Source organism: Eptatretus burgeri, chromosome 5 (genome assembly GCF_056783735.1).
Source record: "Eptatretus burgeri isolate ZD-2024b chromosome 5, Ebu_testis_v1, whole genome shotgun sequence".
NCBI lineage: Eukaryota > Metazoa > Chordata > Myxini > Myxiniformes > Myxinidae > Eptatretus > Eptatretus burgeri.
The window spans coordinates 83,051,137-83,070,887 of NC_140965.1; the positions used below are offsets into that span (position 1 = coordinate 83,051,137).

Genomic DNA, 19,751 nt, shown 5'->3' on the forward strand with positions numbered 1-19,751 from the left:
CTCTGGTGATGTGTTGCTTTGGTGATGTGTTGATGTGGTGATGTGTTGATGTGGTGATGTGGTGATGATGTGGTGATGTGTTGATGTGTTGATGTGGTGATGTGTTGATGTGTTGATGTGGTGATGTGTGATGTGTGATGTGGTGATGTGTTGATGTGGTGATGTGTTGAATTGTTGAATTGTTGAAGTGGTGAATTGTTGAAGTGTTGAAGTGTTGAAGTGTTGAATGACGGCCCGGCGAGCTGGGGAGACTGCGCATGCGCAGAATGAACGAGTCCTCCTGTGGTGTCGTTCCACAGAGCGTGTGTTCTTCACTCGGGGCGGAGCGGAAATGAAGGAACCAAACGTTTCAAAAGAGGGTGGACGGCTCGAAGTTCAATGAAAGCGGAGTTCGAGTTCGAGTTCATGGAGACGTAAGTGAAGTTTTTCGTGTAATCTCATGATCGATATCATTCCCTTTGTAACCGCGGGAATTGTAAACGTGATCTTCGTAAACTCTGTGAACTTCATGAACGTCCGAATCGGTATTGTGGACACGCAAGCCCGTCGCTGGGGGGGGGGGCATTTGGGTGCAATGCCCCCCCCATGGCGCATCTGGTGCCCCCCACTTGTACGCCACCCATTTATGCCCTGTTGCACCCTGTGAACAGCTTAGTGTTTAAGGATGAGCGCCCACTGTGAACTCCTTGCTGTTTAAGAGTTCACCTGTGTGAACTAAAACCCTTATTCCAGATGTTCAACGTGGTGAATAATAAGGCCTTGTTGGACAAACTGTTCTTTAATAATATCCTTCTTTGAATAACAGTCAAGAGATAAGTGTGCGCTTCCCAGTGCATCTCCAAAAGCAATTGGCAAGACAATACAGTCCAAGACCACAAGATAAAAGATAATAACGCAAGCACCAACGCCAGCAGCCAAGACCTCGTGTTGAATGTCGATGTTGTGGGTGGTTTTATTTATATATATATATATATATATATATATATATATATATATATATATATATATATATATATATATATATATATATAGTGGATCATTTAGTTTTAAGGAATAGCCAATCAGCGTATTCGATATGGAGACCCTATTGAGCAGGTTACCTGATTGGTTGTAAGTTAGGTATAAATGTAATATAGTCATAATATGATTAAGGAAAAGACATAAATTTACATAATTAAAGATGAAGTGCACGTGCACCACGTGACCTTCACAACCCGTCAACCCTCCATCTTACAAAAGTAATTTTATAATAAAAATTAAAAATATGTGTGTTTGCAATCGTGCTTACATTAGAAATGATGCAGATAAAACCTGTTTTTGATGGATGGATAATTTAATAAATAAAACCGTCAACCGTCAAATGTCGCGGGTCACGATGGACCAATCACAGAGCACGAGCTCGCAACAGGAGAAAAAGACGTGGATGATGGACATACGAAAATGGCTCAGAAAAGGAAAAAATGCAACCGACGAAAATGAAGAAGATGATGAAAGACATGTTGTGGGAGGAGTTGGAGGAAGAGGAGGAAAAGACGATCATGTCGATGAAATACCGACAGAAGCTGGCCAACCTGGCCAAGCCAGCAACGTCAGCCCTGCGGCTGTAGCCCCAGCGCAGACAGCCGAGTTTCCACGCTCGGCGGCGGCCTCGGGGTCGGGTGTGACTGTCAAGCCGCGTCCCGATGATCTTGGAAGTGAGAGACCGAATCAAGTTGTTCTACAGCGGTACCCTGGCCATCTGTTGCAGAACAAGAGTCGCTCGTTTGTGTCCTCGTGGTACCAGACTAATGAATGGCTGGAATACAGTGTGCAGACAGATGCAGCATTCTGCTATCCATGTAGGAAGTTCAACACTGCACATGGCCCAGTGGACTATACTTTCACAGTGCGAGGCTACCGGAATTGGAAACATGCCGTTGAGAAATGCAGGGGGTTTCACAAACACGCAACTTCAAAGGAACATTTAACTTGTGTTTTGAGGTGGAAGGAGAATGAGAGGCGCATCGATTGTGGTGAGATTTCCACACTCCTCAATGCTGACCAGCTAAATAGAAACCGGTACTATGTGTCTGCTCTTATAGATGTTGTGGGATTTCTCGCCGAAAATCAGATACCTTTTAGAGGGAGCCTTGATAATTTTGAGGATATGTCAGATGGGCACAGTGGGCTCTTCCTCTCGCTTTTAAACTACACACTCAAAAAAGACACCGAGCTGGCCGAAATAATAAAGCATATCCCACGAAACACAAGCTATACTAGTCTGGAAATGCAGAATGAACTGATCTGCACATTGAGTAATGTTGTGACGGATGCCATCATGGAAGAAGTCGGCACATCGTGGTTTACCATCAAGATGGATGGGACGAGGGACCCCACTGAATGTGAGAACATATCAATCATCATTCGCTTTGTATCCGCATCAAATGAAGCAACAGAGTGTCTACTCACAATAGCTACAGCCGACGCTGGAGATGCAAAAACATTGACCTAATAATTGCAGAGCTGACAAAAACAGGACTTGACACGTCAAAAATATTAATTCAGGTGTACGACGGGGCTTCGGTAATGGCTGGGAAGCAAGGTGGGGTGCAAAAGTTGTTACAAGAGATATTGGAAAGAGAAATCCCCTATGTGCACTGCTAAAATCACCAACTCCATCTGGTAGTTATCCACGAACTGGCAGCAGAGAAAGCTGTCACTGATTTCCTCGAGGTTTGTTGTTGCCTGTACAAATTCTTCAGAAAGCTCACTGTTGCTGCACAGTATAAAGGGGAGCGGTTAAAACGACTTCTTGATCAAAGGTGGACGGAACATTTAGCCACCGTGTCTGTGATCATAGGATCTTTTAAGGATATCACATCCTTACTGTCGGAGATTGATGCAGAGCGCGCCTACGGTGCAGAGATGAGGATGGAGGCTATTGGGCTTTTGGGGGAAGTCTCTGGGCCTGCCTTCATGTTCATTGCTATCTTTGTACAAAAACTGCTGATGTTGTTAGATGGCCCTAACAGACTCTTGCAGGCAGAGGACATGGACTTGCTAACGGGGTTGGAACTGGTGGCGAGTGCTACAGAGTGCGTGAAGAAACTCCGCTCTGAGGATGAGTTCACTGATTTGTGGAGCAAGGCCAACGATGCTCACACTTCTACACCTGCACCACCAAAACGGAGATGCACAATGCATAAGAACTTGGAACAGTTTGTAGTTTTGGAGACTACAGGACAAACAACGACAATGACAAGACGGAACTGCAGAGGGTTTTTTACAGCACAATTGACACTGTGCTTGGCGAGATCGCTCAGCGCTTCAGTGAGTGCAACACACACAACTCGTCCGTTCACTCGCTGCCTTGAATCCTGAAAATGGCACGTTTTTGGATCCCCACTTGCTCCAGCAAATCATGACATTAACAAAGTCAACCATCAGTGAAACAGAGTGTGTGGTTGCAAAGCAGTTTATTCGCTCACAGACAGAAAAGCAGCCAAACGAGAGATGGACAACACAAAAACTCCTCTCAACATACCACAAAACGCTGGAAGCCATGCCAAGTGTAGTGACTGCTATGAGACTTGGACTAACATTTGGTGCGTCCACTGCCATGTGTGAAAACTCATTCTCAACATTGAGGAATGTCTTCACTGACCATCGACGGTCCATGCGCCATGTACGCAAGGCACAACTGGTACAGCTGGCCTTCGAGAGAGACCTCACACGTAAATGCCTGAATGAATGGAAGGAGAAGGTCCTCACAAGATTCCACACCGAGACACGTCGCCTGCAGCTCTTCTGACAGCGAGTACAGTGGTATAAAAACTATACGAGGAGTTCAGATTGTGTGTTTGACTGCTGGTGATGCGTGTGTGATTGTGGTTGCAGTGTGGTTGTGGTCAGCACCCGCCGTGGTCAGCTGCTTTGTACTTCTGATGTTGAAGTTAAATGTTGTGTTTGGTGCTTTGCATATCCCATATCTAGTGCTTTGTGCATAACCTTACCTCTGTGTAATTGACTGCTTTAAATGCGGACTTTGTGCTATCTTCAGGCTGGTCGTATTTGCTGTTGGTAGTTCAACGTGATGATCGCAGGTCATAGCCTACTGTATCTTATTTCAAAGTGCACTGATTCTGGTGCCAACCTCCCCCGTTTAGTCAATGTATCTCTGGTGTATTAATTTTCTGATGCCAATTCTTGACAACACCTTGTATAAGTACACCCGAATTGGTGCCAATTGTCTAATCATTGAATATCTGCATTGTGAATGTGCCAGTTTGTTGCGGCTCTCCTGCATTCGAATAATTTTAGGCCAGAAACATCGGAACATATTAAATCTTGCTGAGATCAATTTGGTTAGTTTGTGACGGCAACCTCAGTATAGATGTGTCAATGCTGCATGAATACAATAGTATACCGGCTTCTCAAAAATATTAAATATAATAATTGTGCCCCCCCCCCATCCAGTTTATATGCCCCCCTTAATGCTGAGCCCTGGCTACGGGCCTGTGGACACAACAGATCGTTGTTTGTACATGTACCAGGCTGGGTCTGAAGGTTCTTGTGTGGAGGATCACTCGATACTCTTACCATGGCACGTCTCGGGGGTCGTATTTCAGAGGTAACACCTGAATTTGAACTCGTGTCGGTGAGATTTCTCCCAGCCTTATGTTGTTTACGATCGAAATACATCTGCGGGTTATAAAGTCCATCGCAACCGGATGTTGCAACACAAGTAGTACCGCCCTTGCGTGAAGCTGGATATCCCTCCCTGTGCGAGAATTGATTAGTGAACGTTAAACATTAACATGTGGTCTCTCGTGAAGGGAAGGCGAGTTATCACCGGCATCCGGAACAATCAATCAATCAATATTATATATACATACATACATACATACATACATACATATGATATGATCGTGGGCATCGGCGGCTCCTTAAAAGTGGGGTGGAGTAGGGTTGGGTAGGGGTAGGGGATGGTGGGGTGGAGTAGGGTGGGGTGGAGTAGGGTTGGGTGGGGTGGGGTGGAGTAGGGTTGGGTAGGGGTAGGGTAGGGTGGGGTGGAGTAGGGTTGGGTAGGGTGGGGTAGGGTGGGGTGGAGTAGGGTTGGGTAGGGTGGGGTGGAGTAGGGTTGGGTAGGGGGAGGGTGGAGTGGGGTAGGGTGGGGTGGAGTAGGGGAGGGTGGGGTGGAGTAGGGTTGGGTAGGGTGGGGTGGAGTAGGGTTGGGTAGGGTGGGGTGGAGTAGTGTTGGGTAGGGTGGGGTGGAGTAGGGTTGGGTAGGGTGGGGTGGAGTAGGGTTGGGTAGGGGGAGGGTGGAGTGGGGTAGGGTACGGTAGGGTGGGGTGGAGTAGGGGAGGGTGGGGTGGAGTGGGGTAGGGTGGGGTGGGGTTGGGTGCTGTTAGGGTGGGGTGGAGTAGGGTGGGGTAGGGTAGGGTGGGGTGGAGTAGGGGAGGGTGGGGTGCAGTGGGGTAGGGTGGGGTGGGGTTGGGTGCTGTTAGGGTGGGGTGGAGTAGGGTGGGGTAGGGTGGGGTGGGGTTGGGTGCTGTTAGGGTGGGGTGGAGTAGGGTGGGGTAGGGTGGGGTGGGGTTAGGTGCACATTGAAAGTGAAAATCGCGGAACTAGTAGTGATGAGCCGGGAAGTCTATCCACTACAAAATTGAGTTGTTCCGTTCAACCGCTTTGTAAGGCGCTTTGCAAGCGATTTTAAAAGAGGTGCTTCGTCCTGTTAGCATAATTAATTGACCGTAGCAGTCGGATTCAAAACAACACCACAACTCATAAAATGTTCAGAGAATCAGAGAGAGGCATACCCGACCCTCGTTAGACAGACGTATGTATAGTATACTGATAATATTGTTGAAATGCACATTTCATAATTTTTTGTGACTTGGAAACGTGACAACGACGAATTGATTCCGTTTTGGTGAAGATTCGAATCCAGATCTTGAGAGGAGAATATATATTTTTTTAAACTTGATCTTCACCATTGAGAGATGCGGTTAAAAACTACGTGTCGCATGGTCTCAAAAAGTTGTGCATGCATTCGGATGAGACTTGGTGGAAATGTTGGGAGTGTGACAAGGACGAATTGATTCAATTTTGATCCGGATCTGGAGAGGAGAATTTTGTTTTTTTTAAAGTGATTCTTCACCATTGAGATATGTGGCCTAAAACTATGAATCGCGTGGTATCTCTGAAAGACAATGAGGAATTGATTCGATTTTTTTGTGAAGATCCGAATCCGGGTATGATCCGAAAATTGTTCAAGTGATTCTTTACCATTGAGAGATGGGGCCGAAAAACGATATATCGCACAATATCACAAAAAGGTTGTGGATGGATTCCGCAGCAAGTTTGTGTCCAGGTTAGGAGTGTGACAAGGACGAATTGATTCAGTTTTGATGAAGATTCGAATCTGGATCCGGATTCCAGAATTTTTCAAGTGATTCTTCACCATTGAGAGATAGGGCCAAAAACTACGTATCGCATGAGATCTCAAATTGTGGATGAGTTGTGACAAGACGAGGTGGAAGAGTTGGTTGGGTGACGAGAACAAGCCGATTCGATTTTGGTTCAGGTCGGGATTCAGATCCGACCTATCGGTGGCATACGAACTGAAAACTGTTCAGCCTGGTGGAGGTATGTTCTACACCGAGTGCTGTTCCGTTTCGCCAAGTGTTGCTCTGAATGATTTTTCATTTGTCTGGCTGTCTATCTGTCTGTCTGCCTCTCATTTGTCTCTTTGTTTGTCCACACACAACTTTTGTGTTTTTATCCACAACCGCTTGTCAGATTGAGACAATTTTCATCATAAGTGCGAATATTCATGGAGAATGTTTTAATCATAACTGACATCATAGGTCATGTGGTGTGGCAGCCATGTTGGAAAGACGGAAAAACTTTTAACCCAAATCTCTGAAACCGCACTGAGGAAAAAGTTGAAACTTGGCACATAGCAATTATTCCTTATAGGGAATGTGATTTTTTTTAAATGACGTCATTGGTGCCTTCTTTATGACGTTACAATTGCATATGCAGAACGCTACACCTCATACATACAGAAAATTTTTGAGGGTCATCTTGGGATAAAATGGTCCACAGAAAAATAATTTAATGACGTCATCAGTCACGTGATTCGGCAGCTTTTTTTTTCTTTTTTTTTCTTAAACCTTCAAATATAATCTCTGAAGTGGCTGAACAGATCGACGCAAAACTTCACTCATGACAGCTTATCCATTAGGAACAAAAGATTCACACATATGACATAATAGGTCACGTGGTTTAGTAGCCATATTGGATTTACCCTAAAACCTATAAGAATTCTTCTCTAGAACAGCTGCACAGATCAAAGGGAAACTTCACACAAATGTTCCCCAAGCCTTGGGTGTACAAGTTTGTTGAGGAATATTTGATAGGTCACACGGTTTTGCAGCCATATTGGATTGAAGAAAAATATTAAATAATGCTTTCTATGGAACCATTTAATCAATCGACATGAAACTTCACAATTATGATCTAGTTGTAATTGGGAATACATGTTTTAAATTTGTACTTGATTGGACACATGGCCTGGCAGCCAGAATTATTTAATATTTTTGATATGGGTTCCTTTTGATTTTTTTTTTAATCCTTTTTTTATTTCTTCCTTCTTTCTTCGAATGTGTGTGTGTGTGTGTGCGTGTGCGCGTGCGCACGCGTCTGTTTTTTTTGTGGAGTTCTACTGGGGCTTTCTGATATGGAATGTGATGTACCAAAATGATCATCATGATCTCCTGAGTTGATTAGGCTAATTCACTACAATGAACAAAGAAGAATTCCTATGTTTTAAACTAGGGTGTGATTTGAGGTTGGGGGGGGGGGGATTTCCATGTTTTTTGTTTGTTTGCTTTTCCCCAGGGCACTGCTTTTGAAATTGCCATCCCAGTTGTTGACTGACTTTGGAGGCCAGGTTGGAAATGTGGCTTTCACAGGAAAGATCATAGCAGATAGTGAGACCTAGAAGCTTGAATGAAAGGATTTCTTCCAGAGGATTGTTGAGAAAGTAGATGGGGGGGGGAGGGGGTTTCTAAACGGTCCTTTTGGAGAGACATAGTGTGAGTTTGAAATTTGTCAGGATTGAGACATGTTCCACGTGTTGGACCAGTTTATGATTTTACCCAGATCTGCAGAGAGCGAAGAAGCTGCGGCTTGTTGGTCTGAGGGATGACAGAGGGTGAAATCATCAGCAAAGACATAAACAGGATTTTCCAGAGAGTCGAATAGATCATTGATGAAAACCAGAGAAATAACAGGGCCCAAAACGCTGCCTTGAGGAACTCCAGCCTGGACAGGAAGAGGGGATGAGAGAACTCCATTTAGGGCCACACGTTGGCTGCGACAGGAGAGGACGTCTGCGAGCATGAGTGGAGATGGCCTTGAATACCATAGGAAAAGAGTTTGGTGAGCAGGGCAGGGTGCCAGACCATGTCAAAAGCACGTGATATGTCCAGGGAGATGGCTCTGATTTCACGTCTGGCATTGAGTACCTCCGTCCATTGTTGGGAAAGCAGAAGCACATATCCAGGGTAGAACGACCTGGTCTGAAATTTTTGAAGGAGTTTATGCGATATTCGAAAATATTTACTTCGCTCACAATTTTGACACACTTCCAGTCATGTGAATGGCATGACCTCTGCAATTTAACATAATGACCCTGTCTTAATGTAACCCAAATTTGGTAGCATTCTAATGGGTGGGTCTGGAGAAGAAGATTTTTTTTATAGGAATTAATGCTATTTTCCCAAAAGTTGACTAAATTGGCCATTTTGACACACTCCCGGTCATGTGATCTGCATGATTTCCACAATATAATTAACATCCCTACCCGACCATAATGTTTCAACCCAAATTTGTTAGCAATCTGACAGGTGGGTGGAGAGAAGAAGATTTTGGAAGAAATCGAATCTGTAAGTAGCCGGGTACCTCAGGCATCAGTACTCAGACCATTACTCTTCATTATTTACATAAACGATTCGGATAATGGGGTAAAGAGTTAGCTTTCCAAATTTGCACATGACACGTCCCTAGGCTGGGATGGTACTATTCTCCTAGATTTAAGCTGCAACTTCAGAGTTGCTTCCACAAGCCTGTGCTCAGTATTGAGGAACTCAGCACTCCGGTAGTCCCCGCAGTTCTGGATCATCCTCCAGTGACCATCAACGAGCACATGGTCAATCTCCTTTGCCACACTGATAGCGTTGGGATACCAAGTCCAGCGATAAGCCTGTAGGTGTGAAACCATGAACCAGCCACCCTAAGTTCATGACTTCTTGCAAAGTCAAGGAACTTCATGCTATTCTGGTTCACAGTTCCAGACCCATGGGGACCAACACATGTCTCATAACCATCCCTATCGGTTCCAGTCAATGCATTGAAATCCCCAAGACCAGAAGAGTATCTCACCTGGGGCGCTGATGAACCATAGACTCGAGTGTGGCATAAATCACGTCCTTCTCGTTGAGGTCACTCACCTCAGTCGGAGCATATACAGAGACCAGGGAAATGACACATAAGGAGTGACGAATCCTTAGTCTCATCATATGCTTGTTGACTGGTGTTACCTTATTGGAGTCAGCTTATTGGACACAGCAACAGCAACTCCTTGGGCATTGTAACCATCAGAGCTACCAGACCAATAGTCGGTGCAACCACCCACCCTGATCTCAACGCAATCGGGTCTGCGAACCTCAGAGTGCTGCAATACCGATATCCAAACACTTGAGCTCAGATGATAACAGAGAAAGGTGATCATCCTCTCTTAGGGATAAGACATTCCAGGCACCCACCCAATGGAACCGCCTCAGGTTAACCCAAGGAGACCGCCGTCTGGTGGATGACACCTCAGCACCACCCTGACACTCACTCCCGCAATTTGACCTGGGAAGGTTACCCCATGGTTATTCTTCCTATCATCAAAGATTGGGGGTCCCGAAGGCTTTGCCCCAATTCCGTCATCTGGTGAGCTGCCCTGCGAAGGGGCAGCTCCATGAGAAGGGCCGCTGCACAGGAGGTACTCCCATGGAGTGGGTTTTCATATTTTGTTTTTTAATGCTTTTGGAATGTTTTGCAGAATGAAGGGTTTTTCGGTGGCCGGAGTGCAAATCCTGCTAAAAACCTCCTTATAAAAAGTAACCCAACTGCAGGAGGATGTCCGCAGACACTGTTGGCACTATATATGGCTGGCCGTTGGCTCACAAGGAGCTCCTCCACTCTTTGATAGGTTTTGTTCTTCATCCTGCTTGGTGTCCATGTCATTCGCCCTTCTCACCAAGAAACTTGGTGGGGGAGACGGTTTAGTTGCTGACAATCCTACCATGGAACAGGTTATTACAGGTTTACATGTTACCTGTAGCAAGTCACAGATCTAACCTGACCTGACCTGACCTGACACAAATGTGAGGAGGGCTGCCCTGAAAAGAGTTAAGAAAATCCCTGTTGATTCAAGATGACATTGAGTTTAAAAGGAGAAGAGCGCAAGCCCTTCAAGCCATCAAACGAGCCAAGACTACTTCTTGGCACTACTTCTTTTCATCCATCAATCAGGACGTTTCTCTTCAAACCATCTGGAGATGGTTAAAATGTATGAACAGAAGGCCAAGATTGAGGGAGAATCATCCCCGTACTTGTCTGCACCAACCAAACCTGTCTGAACAGAGATGAGGCTACCGCCCTGGGAATACACTTCTCTCACATCATTGGAGACACGAACACTGGCTGGAGTTCAAAGTGAATAGGCATCATTTTGACAACCAACATAAAGATATTCTCAATGATACCTGTGCTGTGAGCTCTATGGTCAACCTGGCCTTCACTTTGGGAACACAAGCAAGCCATTCTGAAGTCCAAGAATAGTGCGCTTGGTCCTGATCACCTAACCTCCTCTTTGTTCATGCATGTGGATGATAGGATAGTGGGAGTGTTTCTTGAACTCATAAACAAGGTTTGATATTCAGGAAAGCTTACTTGTGACTGGAATCACTCCACTGTCCTACCCATCCACAAAGTAGGAAAAGATCCCTCAAACCCATCCTCCTACCAACCAATTGCATTCATCTCTGTTGTCAGCAAAATTATGGAGAAGATGGTCAATAAATGTCTTATCTTCTTCCTGGAAAAGAACAACCTATTGTACAAGTACCAGAGTGAGTTCAGAAAGGGACAGTCTAACATTAACCACATCACCTCACTGGCCAATGACATCAGGAAAGCTTAAAGAAAAAAATATCATGAGTCATTGTTTGGAGTATTCCTTAATATCCACAAGGCCTATGACTCAGTCTGAAAAATAAGGCCTTCTTTACAAGGTATACTGATTAGTAATCGGGGATAGAATCTTCTGGTGGATCTGGGACTTTCTGTCCAACAGATCCTTCCAAGTGAGAGTAGGTCAATTCCTGTCCACTGTATTCCTCATGGACAATGGTATTCCTCAGGTCAGCTGTTTAAGCCCCACTCCATTCAACATCATGATCAATGATACAGCCTCTCCTTCAGCGCTCCGTAGAAGAATATCTCTGTTTGCAGTTGACATTGCTATGTGGACCCAGAGCTGAAACCCATATTTTTAGCCAAAAAAACTTCAGGCTGATGTTTGTAGAATCGAGCAGTGGGCCCTAAAATGGGGACTTACTATTTCTGAATCAAAGTCCAAGTTCAAATTTTCACCCGTAAAAGGAAGGCCAAAGACATATTGATAAGCCAATAGTACACCCCTTGAAGCCTCCTTGGAGTTTCTGAGTTAGTTTTGACAGGGGTCTATCCTGGAACCCCATATCAAAAAACTATGGAATTTCAGTGGGAGACCTCCACCAAGGGGAGATGGTGTAATAAGGTGCACCCTTTGATTGAATCCTCCGTCTCCTTTCCCCCGACTCTCCTGAAGAGACCAGGTAATCCTCTACAGGCTCAGACTCAGACATTGTGCTCTAAACTCCTATTTACATACAATAGAGTATCACCCAACGTGGCTTTGCGAGCGGTGTAAGGTTCCCGAAGATTTGACTCACGTCTTAACACAATGCCCTTGGTACGGGGGACCCAGATCAAACCTATTCCACTCTGCCTGAGAGATGGGGATCAGCTGGTCGGTTGTACCAGACACATTGTGCCGAATGAGCCGGAAGCATCCTCAACTCTGCAAATTGTTCTTGAAATTTATATAAGAAACGGGTCTAAGAATATAAAGTCCCCCATACTTGGCAGCTCCAGCCGAAGTGTTTAGGTGTTTGGCGTATATAGAGCCTCATGGCTCTGAAAAGACCATTAGAACCAAAAGAACAACAGCAAGAAGCACACTGGGCTTGGTGAAAGGCAAGCTAATGCTTTAGCAGTATGGCAGGCATGTATGCTGCAAAGCCATGAAGACCAATGAAAATTTGGTCCAATGGACCAAAGGGCTACTTGTAAACTAAAAATGATGGCCGGACAGCATTTGTTCGAGTACCACGTGGGAATGCATTGTTTATATGGAGACCACCATACATGTTGTTACTATGGTGCCGAGCACTCCTTTCCATTTGAGTGCTTATTTGAGCTTTTTGAATCAAGTAAGTGATAGCAAGCTGCTTGCTAATGGAACACACCCCTGGTGTTGGTACAGCGCAGGCATGATGGGCCGAATGGCCTTCTCCTGTGACGGATTTCCTTGTTAAATAGATATAATTGTAAGCGTTAATCTACTACATTAATCCATTGATCGTTTATCAAGTTGGTCTGAATGGATAAACACCAGAGGTCCTTTTGACACTGGAGGATGCTCAAAACATCTATTCTTGCTGGAGAGGACTGCATGTGGATCGTTAGCCAAATGGTTTTCTCTGAACATCATGACCTGTTTTCACAGGTGGCAATGTCCCTTTGGACTTGTGATGTATACTAATAGTTATATAGATAAATGGTGGGTTGTTTTTCATGTGATGAAATGTGTACACCGATTACAGTGGAAAGATAATTTGAGATAGTACCAGCAGTTCCCTACACAAGCAGATTTTGAGATGTAAATTCGGACCGGGCACATCTATCCTACACCCCATAACTCTTCAAACAATCCATTAATCCCACTGAATCAAGATAGAACACAAAATGATTGGGTGGCTTCCTTGTTTGGCAAGTTTAATCCTGCAGAGAATCCTTGGTTATCCTCATTTCAACACAAACCTAATTTCTCATCATTTGTTTCTTCTTTAAATTCAATTCTCTTACACCCATTACGTGTTCAGTGCAACAGATCAATCCACTCCTCCCTTCGTGCCTCCTCGAGCCAAGTTGGTTGATCTTGATGGCGTTCCCATGAATGAATATTTTGCATCCAATTGGGAGAAGAAAAGCAACTTTCAAGCTCGACCGGATGACGTTCTTGTGGTCACCTATCCCAAATCAGGTGAGCTTCCAATTACTCATTCTCCTAACACTTGAACGTTTTAATTTATAAGAATAAAGCATGTATTTAATATCCTTTGTTCATAGATCAAAGACATGATAGCATGATGAACTGTTTGAATGCTGAATCTTTCCAGGATGCAAAACGAAAATATGGTATTTGTTTTTCAGGCAAACTCAATAAAATGTAAGAAGTTCGTTATTACCCTCGCCGGAGGAGAGAGTATTGCATTTGGGTCCGTTTGTTTGTCTGTCTTTGTTTGTTTGTCCGCACAGAACTTGTTTTTCTCCGCAACCGCTTGTTGGATTGAGACGAAATTTTCACCATTGGTATGACTACTCATGTAGACTGTTTTAATAATTATGACATCATTGGTCATGTGGTGTGGCAACCATGTTGGAAAAACGGAAAAAAACTTTTCACCTCTGTATCTCTGAAACCGCACCAAGGAAAAAATTGAAACTTGGAACATGGCAAGTACTCCTCATGGGGAATGTGTGATTTTTATGACATCACAGGTGCCTTTGTTATGATGTCATAATTGCACATGAAGAATGCTAAATCTGATCAGTATGAAAATTTTTGAGGGTCATCTAGGGATAAAATGGTCCACAGAAAAAAAAATTGTTGACATCATCGGTCACATGATTTCGGCAACCATATTATTTTTTATTTTTTTATGAACCTTCAAAAATCTTTTTCTCTGAATAGTCTCGTCAAAAAAATGAGATATGTAGCTAAAATAACATGCAAGAGGCATTTATGAGTAAAAGCTGGCAACCAGTTAATTTAACCTAATTTGGGTGTGCTGAATTCAAATTTGCTGTCTGCCAAGCTGTATCTTGACCGCTTGACCCTCAAAATGACGTAATAAGCCACGCCCCTTTTTTGCCGAATGCGAAATATAATTCTCCTTAAAAATGGCATCAAAACGATCATGTGTGGTATCAAATTAAAGCTAATGACATGTACATTGCATTCATACTGTCAATTAATTAGTTTTGTATGATCTTTGGTCAATGAAATGTAAAAAAGGTCATGATTTGTGTGAAATATACAATCAAAATTAGATACACATTTATGATCCTGTCATGAAAAAAAAGAGGAAAGTCAACTTCTACTTTAATTAAAAGTTGGTCAGGTTTTGATAAAAAAAAAGGATTAATATGCATTTAATGTTGTTTGTAAGTGTGACCCATCTTGATCTCTGAAAAAATATATAGCTTCTCCAGAGGGCGCTAAGTTATCATATTGTGGCTACAGGCTGTCTCTACTGCACACATCAGCACATGTAATTGGACAAAAGTTACTCCATTGTTATCTCAACAACCTTGTCAATTATATACTATTGTGGTAAGTTTTTAATATTTTGAGCACCAGTTTGATATTTTGTATGCAACAAGGCATCTGTGAATGCAATTATTCACATAATATTTCATGAATTTGAGTCCTTCCCTTGTATCACGTAATAAAATAACAGTTGCACCAAACACCACACTAAGTTGAGATTTGTTGTGTTGTGTTCATAATTAACGACAAAATCTAATACCCAAATAATTATATCAGAGTGTATAAAAATTAAAAAAATAGTAGCTCTCGGATACAAGATAGACTGGTTATGTCAAATTTTAAAAGTACAGAAGGCCTTATAAAACAAATGTGATGACATTTTTAATATCAGTTGTAATGGTTACGACAAATTAAAAAAAGTACGGAAGGCCTTATAGACCGGCAGCCCAGAGGGTTTTGATCATATGAACGTGGTACCAATATCTGAGTACAGGGGTTTTTGGGAGTAACCTGACGTATGCAGATATGGATTTCTGCCGGGCACCACCTGCTGCGTGTGGCCCCTGGGGACCCTCAAAGTGGCCCTTAAAATGGGCTAGATCAAACATTGGAGGTACCAGTTAAAACCAGGTTTAAATGAACAAGTACATCCCCCAGAGTGTAGAATGGCCCATGCAAGAAACTTTGTCCACTGCATAATGGTCGCCAGAAGCCCATAAAGGGTCCAAAAATTTGTGCTAGATCAAACATTGGAGGTCCCAGATAAAACCTAGTTTAAACCTGTTTTGGGTACCATTCTAGCATTCCACGCACTTACGGGAAGTGATACTACCTCGTACATTTCAGGCCACAGTAAGAAAACAGCCTGGATGGTCTTCCAAGAGCACCATGAGCTGCTGCAAAACCTAGGAAAAGGTGAACTCGCAGATGAAATTGCCAAGGATGCTGAACAGTTTGTTTGAAGGGTGTACAAAGACCAAAATGTAAACACTGTTGATGAGGCTCGACCAATACTGTTCATCAAGTCTCATGCACCTGAGTCCCTTCCACCAACAAGTGACGCTTTATCCTTCTATGTTAAGTGATCTCACTACCAGGCAGCAGTGTGGAGGCAGGCACATCTGAACTATCCTGATCTACCATCCCCAGAATCAATGGACTGGAGGTATGAGGATGACTTTCTTGTTCCAGTACTTATGTCTTTGTCACCAGTTCCCGATGCCTGCAGAGAAGTTGTTTCTTGCGGCTGCAACACAGGGTGCGGGAACTTGTGCTGCAAATGCAGGAAGTCTGATCTGATATGCACAGGAGCTTGTAAATGCAGGAATGTTAATGATAACTGTCGCAATACCTAAGAGCAAAAGACTGAACATGAGACTGAAGTAATCCAAAATGACATTTGGTTTTATAAAGGTATGAAACACGTGTTCGAGGATTACTTCTCAATGCATTCAAAGGCACAACCTTTTTATGAAGCTAGAAAACATGGCAAGTTTGTGACGTAGAAGAGACAAATTTCAGCAAGATTGTTACTGTTTTTAAAAATTCCGGTAATGGTTCTTATAATGACTAAAGAATAAGATTCATGTTATTTTTGGTCAAATTAATTATGTTGATTCCCTTTAATTTGACCTTCCTAAACAATATAGATTTACTTCAGTCAATTTGTAATTCATGATGTTTTCGTATTGTATCAGTCTTGTGTAGCCTTTGGAACTTCTACTGTTACAAACAGCCCTGAATAATATCGTTTTGTAACCTTAACCCTCAAGCGTACCTGGGGTCAATTTGACCCAACATGCAGGTTTTTTGTGTGTAAAAAAAAAAAAAATAGCCCGATATCAGCCCATGGTCTCTGTTTATCCTCACCCCATATATGTATGTTATCGCTGTAAAATTTAGCGAATATAGGATAATACATATGGGAGATATTTGCAGGAGAAAATAGTGGGATCTATATGACCCATGCTGGGAGAACTCCCAAAAAACATTTACATTCATAACTATGAACACTTTATCCCGTTTTCTTTTCTGGAATTGTTATGATTTCTCAAATAACAATAAAGGTGTTTCCCAATTGTTTTCATAGTTATAATCTGTATCATTCTGTGACAAAAAGGGGATTGGAACGGTTCCGAGAATTGCTCTTTCCTGGAAATGGGATATTCCAGAAATCAAAACTGCAGTTCATAACGCTAGTTTATTAGCATTTTCCTTCAAACCATGGCCAACCAACGGAGAGCACGGTATTCTGTTGCTGATGTTCTTAGACAAATATTAGAAGATGAATGTGACAGTGAGTCTTTATCTGATCCAAGCGATGATGATTCCTTCATCCCAGATCACGCTGCAGTCCGTGATGCATCAGATGAAGATCAGGTTTCTGACGTTGATGAACAGCCAGATGAAATATCTGCTGATTCTGGACATTCTTACAATCAGTCTGATAATGAGAATGCTCAGCAAGGCCAGGCCATAGCAGAAAAGCCACGTGGTCGCAGTCGTGCCAGGGGTTGAGCTGTGGGCAGAGGTCGTGCTCCTGGTCGTGCTGAGGGTCGTATTGTTCAACCAGCTGCCCCTACTGATAACCATTTGACAGGAAAAAATGGCAAGGTTAGTGTACCATTTTGTCTAGCTAATTGGCATCTGAGCCTAATTGTGTTAATTGGTTTGCGAAAGTTTGATTGACATTTTGTACGTCGAAATCTTGTGTCATATTGAATGTGATAATTATGGTATTTTCAGGTATGGGATGTCAATCCACCTGCACCACATAGACGAGAATTGCAAGACATTATAGTCCAAGAGCATTAGGTCAAAATAGGCCCTAACCTGGACATTTTTGGTAACAAGCTGATTTTTTCAGGATAGGTCCAGGAATGTGTGTGAAATAACATACTAAAAGTCCTCATGAATCCTCCTTGAGCGTTTTCCGCAATCCAAGATGGCGTCCAAAATGGCCGCCTCTTCTGTTTTTCTCATAACTTTGCAAGCAGGTTTCCCCAAAACACACTTTAAATGTCTACATATATGTTTTGAAGTATGAGGAACTCATTAAATACATCTTAAGAGATGCTGAAGCACGCAAGTACCAATAAGTACGCAAGTACCCCACCCATCAAACGCACAGTGAAATTGCAGTCGGCTGAGAAGGTTGGAGCATTTGGGCATATTCCAATCAAGACATACAGCAAACCTGCTGTTCCTGGCTTGCGGTCTGTTGTAATAGATGAAATGAAGACGAGAGAAGAACCTTCAGAGTTTAGGCTTTATTCCATTTGATTGAAGCCGCTTCTACGGGCACACCAGGAAATACAAACGCAGTATGGAGTACAAGCAGTAAGGTACACACGCGCAACTAATCACCGCAAAATAAATCAGTATTATATATCAATCAGTGTTCTCACCATTCAATGAGCACCAAGTGAGCCGGCGACATACAACGGCAATGCCCCAGGGACAAAACCCCGCGGCCGAGCCGAACCTCAGCTTTATCTCTTCTGTGCTCGAGCCGGGCATCACGTGGTCACACGTCACGACCTTCCATTCACCACATTCTCTCCGTCTTTAAAATGTAACTAGAGGCCCAGCTAACGCACCAGGATTACTTCAGCGCTACAGGAGTATACATTTCAAGCAATGCGAACTATCTAATCTACAGAAGCATACATGCCAAGCAGTGAGGATTATTTGGAGTTGTAGGAGCATGGTAATGAGCATCGATATATTATGTAATGAGCATATAGGGGCATGAGCATCGAGGATGCCGATAATCCCCTTTACAGATTGAGCCGGCGAGGGGGTATTATTCGCCGGCCTCTCCGGGAGTAGATGGCGGTTTCACTTGAGGGAGGCTTCCGATCCTTTTGGTGAGCCTCGACTCGAGCCGGAGATGACTCCCCGATCGCCCCCGGGTGGAACGCGGTAGCTCCGCCATCACCCTTCTCGGGTGGAGTCCCTGGGGGGGGGAAACACCTGGGGAGGGAATGTCAGAGGGAGGTGTGCCAGATGGTGGTGTACCGGCGGGGGGAGTACCTGAGGGAGCCAAATGACGAACCGACACAGTGGTCTCCCTGCCATCCGGGAGCCTGACATGAGCGTATTCTGGATTAGTATCGATGAGTTCGACCTCTTCCACCATGGGTTCATACTTGCTTTGTCGTACCGGGCATTTCATGAACACTGTTCCGGGATGGGTTAGCCAGTCGGGCACCGATTGGCCGTCAACATAACGTCGTTGGTGAGTAAACATTCGTTCGTGAGGAGTCGCATTGGTGGACGTGCAGAGCAGAGAGCGTATGGAATTCAGAGCGTCGAGAAGGGTAACCTCCCACCGCTCGGGCCCCAGTCCTCTTGATTTCAACGCCAGAGTTACGGCTTTCCAAATAACTCCATTATATCGTTCTACCTGACCATTACCTTGTGGGTTGTAACCCGTCGTTCGACTAGTTGCGATGCCGTGCTCTAATAGGAACTGTTTTAGCCCGGCCGACATGAAACACGGCCCTCTGTCTGAATGTATGTAGGAAGGTTTCCCAAACATAGCGAAGAGGTCAGACAGACATTTCACGACAGTGCCCGAGGTCATATCCGAGCACGGAAACGCGAAAGGGAACCTTGAATACTCATCAACAACAGTGAATATGTATCTGTTGTCTGTCTCGGTCGGCAGGGGCCCTTTGAAGTCAATGTTTAGTCTCTCGAAGGGAGAAGTGGCCTTGATCAGTCTGCCAGAAGCCGAACCATAGAATCTGGGTTTTAGTTCAGCACAAACAGGGCATGAAGCATTCATTTGTTTAATATCTTCAATAGAATAGGGCAGGTTCTGTCTGCGTACGAAATGTGCCATTCTGGTTACCCCGGGGTGGCACAGAGACACATGGAGGTCTTGCAAAGCCCGACCGATAGCGGCCGAGCAGTAGACCCGCGAGAAGGTGTCTGCAGCAGGGTTTTCCCTCCCGGGCCGGTAAACAATGTCGTACCTGTAGCAGGCTAGGTCTATCCGCCATCTCATAATTTTTTCATTCTTAATTTTCCCGTTATTTTTCCCATCAAA

At 44.0% G+C, this 19,751-nt stretch overlaps 1 protein-coding gene across 2 annotated transcripts in view; it reads left to right on the plus strand.

Moving 5' to 3' along the window:
• Positions 1-280: 280 nt before the first annotated feature.
• LOC147026848 (sulfotransferase 1B1-like) overlaps positions 281-19,751 on the plus strand; it is a 66,695-nt gene continuing 47,224 nt past the window's right edge. The window contains exons 1-2 of one of the 2 annotated variants that reach the window (XM_085882697.1): positions 281-413; positions 13,245-13,405. Coding sequence is in view for 1 of the 2 variants with exons in the window: in XM_085882695.1 (XP_085738821.1) it covers positions 379-413; positions 13,245-13,405 (196 nt within the window). In the remaining variant the exon portion in view is untranslated. The remainder of the gene's footprint in view (positions 414-13,244; positions 13,406-19,751) is intronic. The other variant, XM_085882695.1, reaches the window with a different exon arrangement.